This window comes from Eptatretus burgeri, chromosome 7 (assembly GCF_056783735.1).
Source record: "Eptatretus burgeri isolate ZD-2024b chromosome 7, Ebu_testis_v1, whole genome shotgun sequence".
Classification (NCBI taxonomy): domain Eukaryota; kingdom Metazoa; phylum Chordata; class Myxini; order Myxiniformes; family Myxinidae; genus Eptatretus; species Eptatretus burgeri.
The window spans coordinates 45,072,331-45,082,175 of record NC_140967.1 but is presented as its reverse complement, the minus strand read 5'-3'; the positions used below and the strand labels follow the sequence as shown (position 1 = coordinate 45,082,175).

General features: G+C 42.8%; 1 protein-coding gene across 1 annotated transcript in view; it reads right to left on the bottom strand.

Moving 5' to 3' along the window:
- SNRNP200 (small nuclear ribonucleoprotein U5 subunit 200) overlaps positions 1-9,845 on the bottom strand; it is a 48,269-nt gene that overhangs the window by 15,896 nt on the left and 22,528 nt on the right. The window contains exons 9-28 of the mRNA XM_085888275.1: positions 9,257-9,393; positions 9,046-9,129; positions 8,642-8,815; positions 8,344-8,481; positions 8,057-8,212; positions 7,755-7,925; positions 7,379-7,572; positions 5,854-5,977; positions 5,609-5,758; positions 5,224-5,334; positions 4,974-5,105; positions 4,678-4,866; positions 3,515-3,712; positions 3,217-3,369; positions 3,042-3,122; positions 2,647-2,730; positions 2,439-2,545; positions 2,078-2,196; positions 217-371; positions 1-78 (exon numbers count right to left, since the gene is read on the bottom strand). The exon at positions 1-78 is cut by the window's left edge and continues 112 nt beyond it. Of these exons, the coding sequence (XP_085744401.1) occupies positions 1-78; positions 217-371; positions 2,078-2,196; positions 2,439-2,545; positions 2,647-2,730; positions 3,042-3,122; positions 3,217-3,369; positions 3,515-3,712; positions 4,678-4,866; positions 4,974-5,105; positions 5,224-5,334; positions 5,609-5,758; positions 5,854-5,977; positions 7,379-7,572; positions 7,755-7,925; positions 8,057-8,212; positions 8,344-8,481; positions 8,642-8,815; positions 9,046-9,129; positions 9,257-9,393 (2,735 nt within the window). The remainder of the gene's footprint in view (positions 79-216; positions 372-2,077; positions 2,197-2,438; positions 2,546-2,646; positions 2,731-3,041; positions 3,123-3,216; positions 3,370-3,514; positions 3,713-4,677; positions 4,867-4,973; positions 5,106-5,223; positions 5,335-5,608; positions 5,759-5,853; positions 5,978-7,378; positions 7,573-7,754; positions 7,926-8,056; positions 8,213-8,343; positions 8,482-8,641; positions 8,816-9,045; positions 9,130-9,256; positions 9,394-9,845) is intronic.

Sequence of the window (9,845 nt, the reverse complement as noted above, 5' to 3'; positions counted from 1 at the left end):
GAAGAACTCATGGTGAAGAACCACCTCTCCATCCACATCCTCCACAAGGACCCAGAAGCCTTCTGATTGGCTGTGTACCTGCCATCGAGTAAACAGATTTCATGTTGCATTATCCTACATTCAAGAGCCCAATTTGTCACAAGCAATGGCAAACAACACAGAGGATGGTAATAATAAATATCTAAATACTGGTCCTAAAATACTTGTCATTTGCACCTTGTCATCCCACTGGAAGTCTGGTGTGATGGTGAGTTCCACCCTCAGTGTAGATCGTGTGATTGGCTGGATGTGAGTGGAAAGTTCCAGCTTCGGAAACTGGTGAACAAACTTGTGGATAGTCTTGCCCATTTTCGGCATACGTATCAGCTCACCTGTACGCACACAAACACAATCGCACAATAAAAGGTATTCGATAAGTTGCTCACAGAAGGTAACACCTTCCTCATCCCAGAATCTGAAGAAACACAACTACCTCAAAAATACCGACTATCTAGCAGATAGCCCGGTGGAACCGGGCTGTTTAAAGGGAATTCATTTCCAATCGTGTGTGGAATATTTATGGAATTTGACAGGAATGTCCTTTAACAGCATTTTAACAGGGACCCATGGAAATTCCATGCAATGTAGATGCGACTTCGAGTCGTCAACCGCTTTCTTCTTCAAGTCCGCATCCCTCCCCCACTCCCAATTCTGGATCTCTCCCCCATCCGTCGCAAGGACTGACACACAGACTGATTAGTCCTGTCGTGACCTCAAGCCAATATGTAAGGTATCACTGGTTTCCAGTTTTCCACTATTTTCGTTCATTTGTTCTCCTAATGTGACATCAAGAGCTTTCCCTCACCGCAGGCCACGTCACAACCCTCCAGGATTCCGTGCGGAGTACCACTTCACCTCCGATCACGCCATATTAATAAACAAACAAACAAACCAGTTTTTGATTACTCTCAATCTGTTTTTCGTCACATCCAACTTGCCACATATGCATTAGTAAGGAGTTTGAGGTTCCGTTTGAAGGAGAATTTGTTCGTTTCCAAAAGAATTAAGTTTTCTCGATGAAGTAAAATGGACGAAAAGAAAATTATTCGTAGGACGGAATTTAATTTGTGGTTATATTATATTTTACTTCTGGGTTATGCTCAGTTACCAAGTTCATTGGAGAGAGCTCACCAAATTGCTTCAGCACTCAAGCAAGCACTCCATCAAAAACCGTTGATCAGGAACAGCTGGCTTGGCAAGAAGTCCGAGCAAGCTGCTTGGTAACTGAACATACCCCTGGCTTTACTACTTTGTAGAATTCATTTGTTTCAAATAGAATGAAGTTTTCTTGGATGGGTTAAAATGGATGAAAAGGAAATCATTTGTTGGACGGAATAATTTTTCTTATTTGCGGTAGGTGTGCAAAACAGTGACATTTCGAATATTTATACACCACCCGTGAAACTTCACGCTTACACTCACACAAGGTATTGTCAGTTAGAGTTCTCTTTGACTGGATACTTTGTGGTTATGTATTTTTAATTTTTTTTAACTTCAGGTGGATGTGTAAGCCAACGACTGAGCATAAACACCACGTGGGCTACAATAAATAGAACAAAACTCGAAATTGTATGAATAACAGTATTTGTAAACTTCCGCAAGCACTGTCTGGAGCCAAGAGCTCTTAAATGAGGCATCATTCAGCAGTATACATGTGGTTAGAATATTTACCCCACTCAGACACAAAACTGGTAGCTTGCATTTATAGATTGATAGATAGATAACATGCCTAGCAACAACATGGAAAACAAGAAAATGACGAAATATCAAGATCTCAATAATGAAGTCAAAAGATCCAAGAAGTCAAAGAGCGCCAAAATTGTACTGGTGATAATTGCAGAAATGGGAATGATAAAGATGAACATCATGAAGATCCAACAAATCATCCCCAGGAACACTACCACAAACTAACTACAGCTGGGAGCTGTCCCAGGATTGGTGAGGAACCTGAAGAGCCCTCAGAAAAAAACAAAACTCTGAAACTTCACAACTGAGTTAACAAACAAACATACAAACACATCCCAACTCCCCCACATACTGATTTCATTGTGATTGAGATCGTAGAAACGCTCCCATGGGAAGTTCTTCTTCTCAATCTTCTTTATCACTTCATCAGGGATTTTCTTAAACTGGCGTAATGGAGTCATCGATTGCCACCTGTCCATACCCAACAAACTTGTGAATACTGGAGCTCCCAACAATATTTTCATAAATAAACAAACATAGAAAAGCAAACAGGCAGGCCTATATGAATGACAACAATGCTGCTCAAATGACCACCTGTAAAGAAATATTCAGCACTAATGAAGAGGGTGGGAGAGAGGGAGGGAGGGGAAGGTGATTGCAGATATTGCTGAGAGATCAATAACATTCAAACGATGTGCCCCCATAACACATACATTCTCTTGTCAATCATTTTGCAGAGGGTGAGCGCACGGTCAGTAAGTTGTGCCCAGCCACGGTTCAATACTATCTCAAAGATGCAGTGCATGAGTCGTCCTGCGGACTACACAGAAAAAGAAAGGAAATGTCAAGAAGGCTGCCCTGCTCAGGAATGAAATGAGAGTTAGTAGACACGTGGGTAAGGTAACAAGACACTCAGGATACCTGTGTGATGTAGACCATATCAGCCATGAGGGCAAATCCCTCGAGCTTCAGCTGGGAGATGTACGATTGAAGCAACACGTTTACCTGAATAAGAGTGCATAACATAAGTTACCACCTTAAAGAGTGCTTTGGTTTCCCATATCGATGAGAAGGAGGAAGTAGAACATTGGGCAATTAAAAAATTGAAATTTTTAGAACAAATAAATAAAATCAAGCACATCTGCTGCATTGATACTAAATGCCATGCAGGTTTGCTTGTTACTGTAGTGTTCGTTTACTCGTTCTCTCGTTCTCTCTCTGTGTTCACTCATTCCTTTACTTGCATGCAACATATCTTGCACAAGTTTATTTATATAATTCTACTATCCCTGTGGTAATTAACCCCAGGGGGTTACCTTTGCACTTGGCTCCTCAATGCTCTCTTTAATAGGGATGGGGACTCGCTCCAACAGCTTCTGCAGCTCCAGCTTCTCCTCCTAATAAATAAATTAATAAAATCAAGTCTCTATTGAACAACAGCTCAGTATATTAAACTAGGTCAGGACAACAGCGCGTGAACCACACTTTTACCTCACGGACCATGATGTTTCTGAACTCAGAGGACAGCGAGAAGACACGGAAGAGCTCAATCTCGCTAAGTGTTGGCTTCAGTAGTTGATTGTATGTGGCCATTGTCTGGTGTGTACAATAATACTGGGAAGCGATGCGTCCCAGCTCAGTCACCTTGGGAGTGGGGAGGAGGGGGGGTGGGGTGGATGGAGGGAGTACAAGGAAGACTTATTGAGAGACCTGAGGATAGAAATAAATTGGATTCTCACATGAGGTCAACAGACTGTTTTGGTCATTTCAACAACTGGTAATGCGGTACCTGAAAAGAACCTGTTTTGCGGTTGTACTTGACCAAACTACTCCGTTCCAAAACCAATGCAGCCGAGTGAATCAGGTCCAGGCGTCGGCGCTCCAGTAAGGGATCTGTGCGCAGTTCATCAGGCAAGACACCATACAAAGTGGGTGCTCGGAGCATCCGCACGTAGAGGTACGTGTACCCTAACCAGTTCACGGCTTCCTACAGGCAAAAATAAGTAAATAAATAAAAACACAAGCAAATGAATGAATCAAATGAATAAATACAAAAAAAGAACAAAACAAAAACAAATCGAAATGAAAAAATATTTAGAACAAGTGCAAAGCACTTGATGGGTCCAAGTGCTATACCCACACTGATCTCAAGACAACAATCACACTGAACCCAACCCCCTTCCCAAAAACCTCATCCACCCCTCCCTCCCCCCCCCTCCTATTGTCGTCCCCATGGGGACTACACTATTCTTGAAAAGTTTGGTCACGATAAAATTAAGCAGTTAAATAGATTATTATGCTTACTCCTATTCCAAAATCCCCTCTTAAATCTCAGAATCTATTGTTGAACCAAATAACTTCACTTTTTTCATCATCGACCCCCATTGGGCCTACACTATCCCCTTCCAAGTTTGGTTGCAATCAATCAAGCCATTACAAAAATCTCCTCTCCTGCCGATTAAAAATCCCCCCTAAATTGAAAAATCTATAAAGTTAATAGCTGAGTTTTTCCACCATAAATCCCTTATTGGGTGGGCCCCAATTATGCAAGTCACGTATGGCAGCACTGCAGCCCATGTGGCTGACATGAAGTGAGACCCCGATATGGAGAACCCCTACTCCACACGACTTACCTCCACATAGTTTCTCATTATGGGTGCTAGGGTTGGTTGCGATCACTCAAACGGTTACAAAGATCCCCCTTAACTCCTTACCTCCTCACCTCCCCCCCTCCCCCCCCCCCCGCAATTGCAACCCCTCAAACCCAAAGATACACAGGAACGGACAGACAGACAAACAGAAAAACAGAGTGTGATCATAACGGTAGCGTGGCTTTTGTGTCATCTTTGCCTGATGCGAGACTGGTTGGTTACCAAACATGTTGCAATAGACTAAAAACTTCAACTCCAGCTGATTGATAACAGTAAACACTGCCACAGATACAAGAGTTACCTTCGTGTTTGTAACATTTCCCAAAACTACTTCTGCATTGAGGACATCTGGCAAGCGGCTGATCAACTGGCTCTCGATGGGCAGTTGCTGGTTGAGCAGAGATAAGTAGTACTGGAGCTCTCCGTGGGAAGTAATCAGCACGCCCTCACCCTTGGTGTCATACTGTGGGCGTCCGGCTCTGCCCAACATCTGCAGGCAGTGCAATTGTCTCTGTTTGATGTTGCACCCACTTCAATTTTTTTTGGTATCCATCATATCCAAGCATTAGAGGTCACTGTGACACTCCCCAAATGTACCTGCAGAACGTCAAGTGCACCCAGCTCTGTCCAACGTCCCTTTTCAGGACTGTACACCTGCGTGCCCTTGATTATCACAGTGTGCGCTGGCAGATTTACACCCCAGGCCAGAGTTGCAGTCGAAACAAGCACCTGTCCACATTTGTTTTAAAACAACAAAAAAAAAAACCATTAGTCTAGTCAACAGGTATAATCGCCATATTTAAAGTCGAGAACCCAAATTTTGAGTAACTGAAATTCAAGTCCATACTTGTATGTGTCGATCTGCAAAGAGGTCCTCCACAAGTGTGCGGTCAACACGGGTCATCCCGGCATGGTGAATAGCAAATCCGTAGGGCAGCAGGTCCTTCAGCTCCAGGTTCTGTGGGGTTAATGTGATAATCAAAAACACGAGTTTAATGCTGCTTTTCCAAAAACATGCCACTTTATTATGGAGATGACAACACTCTTTAGCATGTAAATGTGATCAAGTGTTGCAAAAGGCCCAATGAACAATGCAGTGAGAGAATAATGTGCACCTACAAATCTTTTGGTCTCACATTGTACAAAAGCAAAAAAAGGGATAAAGTGAAACTGGTGGTGGTAACATTTGAGGCAAGAGAAAGCATGGTGTAAAAAGTACAAAATTTACATGCCTTGCACTGCTCGGCCTCTGTTCGCAGAACCTCAGTGGAAGCAGAGCCCTCTCTTAAGAAAAGTCCTAATGAGTCCTTCTCCAAACAAGCATCTCGGATCGCTCGTGCAGTCTTGCCAGTCTCCTTCCTCGAGTGAACAAACACCAGAACCTGCAACCATAAAATATTTTTACCATCAGAGATTTAAACTGGCAAGCAATGATACCTCCCATTCATCATTTCTAACCTTTTCCTTTTTGTCATACCTGATTTTTTCCGGCATGCTCCACAACCTTCTCATATACGACCTCATTCATAACCTGGAAGCGCTTCAATGCCTTCTTTTCGGTCACACCCACATACTGTTGCTCTAATGGCACTGGGCGGAAACTGCATCCAGAAAAAAAAAAGTTACTTGAAAGGAAATCGGGTTTTGAAGAGAAAAAGTAGTCGGTGACATTTAATAGGCAATCTACCCACAGATGAAACAAAACAAACTCTACGTTACAAAGTTCTTAGTCAATGTAAACCGACAAGAAGTTTTTCATTTGGATATCATTACGACAAAGGCCAAATATGTCACTAGTTTCCAGCACATTTCAAAATTGGCTTCCAAAACCAGTCCGAGAATCCTCCATTGTCCAAAGCACTTCTGTGACCTGAACTCCTATCCACAGACAACGCCTTCATCCACAGCTTGATGGAGTGCTGCTCTCCCCTCTGGGCTGGTGACCCTGCCTCACACCTTGCTCAGTTTGATGCTATGGAAACAAAGGCCTTCAATATCATTGGAATCTCCCGTGATGAAGCTGAGTCGATGGGCTGATCGCTATCACACCACAGACAGGTTTGCTGGTCTCTCTGTTTTCTACCACATCCTTTCTGGTCATGCACCCTCTTCCCTCTCCAAGTTTTTGCAGGACGAACGTAATCAAACAGCAACTCCATTCTGGTTAAGCTCCCAAAATCCAGAATCACTGCTCACTTCCACTCATTCGTTCCTCATTTTCCCACAGTTGTGGAACCAACCTCCACATTCTCTTCAATCTCATTCTTCCTTCCAGGTCTTCAAGCCAGCTGTTCACCACCATCTCAAATCATCCCCAATCCCATGATCTTTTATACCGCCATTAAACCAACCCTCCCCCACTCCCCAAGCAAATTTCCAGTTTTTTGTCCCTGAGAGTTTGCTTCCGTACCTATCTTGTCCACCATTTGCATCCTCCACTACACCTCGTTCCTCCCCACGTCTCTTGTTTGTCCAAGTCTCTCTCTATTTTGTCCTTTGGCCCTGCTGTTGGGACCCCCTCCCCCCCCCATTCTGTTGTTCTTTTTGTTCTGTTGCATCGTGATCCATTCTGTGGTCTTGCTCTTCTATGAGCCTTGACTTTGTAACCAAAATTTTTTTACAGGTTTCTTTTTTTGCCCATTATTTGATTGGATATTTTGAACAAAACACTTGTTAAAACAAAGTTTTTGAGACGATTTTTATTTCATTACATAATGAATGAATGAATGAATGAATGTTGTTTAGAATTTTTTTTTGCTGCAGTTTTATAAACATTTGTCCCAAAACAATTGGATGAAGACAAACAATAATTTTACAGTAATAGTTGTTTTATAAAATGTTTCACTGCAGAGACCAAATTTAATTATTACTTCCAAAACTAATTTAACAAATGTAGAACCCCATAAAGTCAAAAAAGTGACTTTCCTTTAAATAAAGCACAAAGCAAGGGTTTAATGTAATGCCTTGCATTATCAAACACTGATTAATTTCGCTGAACTAACCTGTTATCGAAGTAGAACAATCCCTTGGCGGGATCGACTCGCAGGAAAGTGGCAACATCCTCGTAGTTGGGTAGTGTGGCAGAGAGTCCGACAAGACGCACCTCTTCCTGTGTGGCTTCGATGCTGCGGATCGTCCTCGCCACTAAAGCCTCAAGCACTGGACCTCGTTCATCATGAAGCAAATGGATCTCATCCTGAATAATACATATGAATGAGTCGCTCTCACATACAAGAAGCATCAGGTTTTGGATCTCCATCAGTTTTGCCCTTTTAAATCTCAGATACACTGAGCTCATGCCCTTGACAGAGAAAAAGGACGCACAACACAAACAAATAAAGCATTTTTGTGAGTTCACAAGTTGAAATGTTTTCTTACCAAGATGAGGAGGCGAACAAGCTGTGTGTAAGGACGTTCTCCGCCCCGACGAGTAACTATGTCCCATTTCTCTGGTGTGCATACGATCACTTGTGTGGCTTGGATATCCTCTTTGCACAACTGGTGGTCTCCCGTCAATTCAGAGACACGGAGACCATAGCTGGACAAACGCTGGATACAAGTATCCAAATCTTGCCATTAAAACCAATATTCTCTTTTCTCATCACAACAAACAACAAACATCAGGACCACCCTCATATACTTAGCAGAAGCATTCAAAGCTCCCTTATATAAACGCTCACCTTCCCAAGATTCCCAACCATCTCCTGCACCAAGGAACGCATGGGTGCCACATACACGACCTTAAAGTCATGTGCGTTGATCGTGCCGTCTGCATTGATGTGTTTCCCAATCTCACGTAGGATGCACAGCAGAGCCACATGAGTTTTACCAGCACCCTAACACGCAGAGCGTATCAAGACTCGATCATTCACAATCCAACATTTGAATACAAAGCAGGTACCATGCAACTGTGAATGCAAGACAATATGAGAAAGGGTTCTGGTGTGTGTATAGGTGTATCAAAGACCGTTGGGGCACATAGCAACAGGTTCTGGTCGGTCTCCATAGCTGCACGATACAACTTGCTCTGTATGCGATTCAGAGTTTTATAACTCTCGAAGGCAACCTGAGCATAGCGCATCACATGCTCCACCGGCATCAATGACTGAATGGGATAAAATGTGGAGAATAGGTTAACAAAAAAAAATTTTTTTTTTTAAAATACTTAAAATATGGAAGGAAAGTTTTGGAGACTGCACAGAAGGTTTTGAACATGAGATGAGGACAAAATAATTATTGGTAGCAAGGGAAAGCCCTTGTTATACCTCATCAGAAGCGAAGGGGCGGGCTTTGAGGGCAGGTACATGGACCTCTTCATAGCCCCTTCGCTGCTTACGGAAGGAGCCATCTGGTAGCTGGCAACGTTTGTTTGCCATGAAGTGGGAGCCTTGGGAAAAGGAGAGCTCCTCCAGGTCAAATGCCTGTCGGGGCATTGGGGCCTGAACCATGAGGAGGGCAGTTAAACTGGTGAACATGAGGAACTACCATTCAGATTACAATAGGTACAAAGGGCCTACTTATCCAGTAATTGATGATTATAACCTCTTCTATCGACAACTTCTATTACAACTTAACTAAGCAATAAAACAAACAAACATACATACATGCTCAGTCCCACCTCCCCCCAAATAATGTTCTCGGATTACGACCCTGCAACACCACCACCCACCATTCCTTCCTGCTCTTCATCCATTGCTTCCAAGTCTGCATCAACACGAGATTGCCGCAAGCGTTCTCGCCGAGATCTTTCCTCCTGTAAAATGTCATCACGGAAAAAGAATTGTCATTTTCTGTAGATTTCTAAAAAAAAACAGCACGTAGATCCAATCCCATCCAATATTAATGTGCTCGGACTTAATTACCAAGCATTCAACGTTTACCTGGACTATATCTTCCTTGTCGGTCTCCTGCAACTTGTGCAGAATTGGTCGCAACTCTGCATTGGATTCCATGGCATCAACGATCTTCTGTCGCTCAGCTGAACTTTGAGCACTGGCCAGCAATGTACAATGTAGTACTGTAAACACATTTGCACAAGTAAGCCAACTAGGTGGGGAATGCTGGCAAACTGCAAGCAGATACTGGGGTGCATCCTATGTGCAAACATAATAAATACAACTTATACATGTACAGTAAACCCTCGTTACATTCCCAGAAACCCCAGTGGTTGGAAAAACCATGGATAACATACTGTAGTGGTTTATGGGATCACTCTCATGCACAGCATAAAAGAAAACATTGCAGGCCAAGCTCGTTTTGTTTTAGGTTGCGTGTGAGGGGTAACTTTTTTTTTAACGGTGTGCGAGGGGTTATTTGTGGATTTTCAATTTTAATGTTATGGTTTCTACATTTTTTTAGATTGTGTAATAACAAGTAACAAATGACACAGCACAAGCAACAGTTTTCCTCTTGAGGTCCATGGTTAAATGTCACCAAGGGCAATAATAACCAAAAACAAAAGCAATGTAC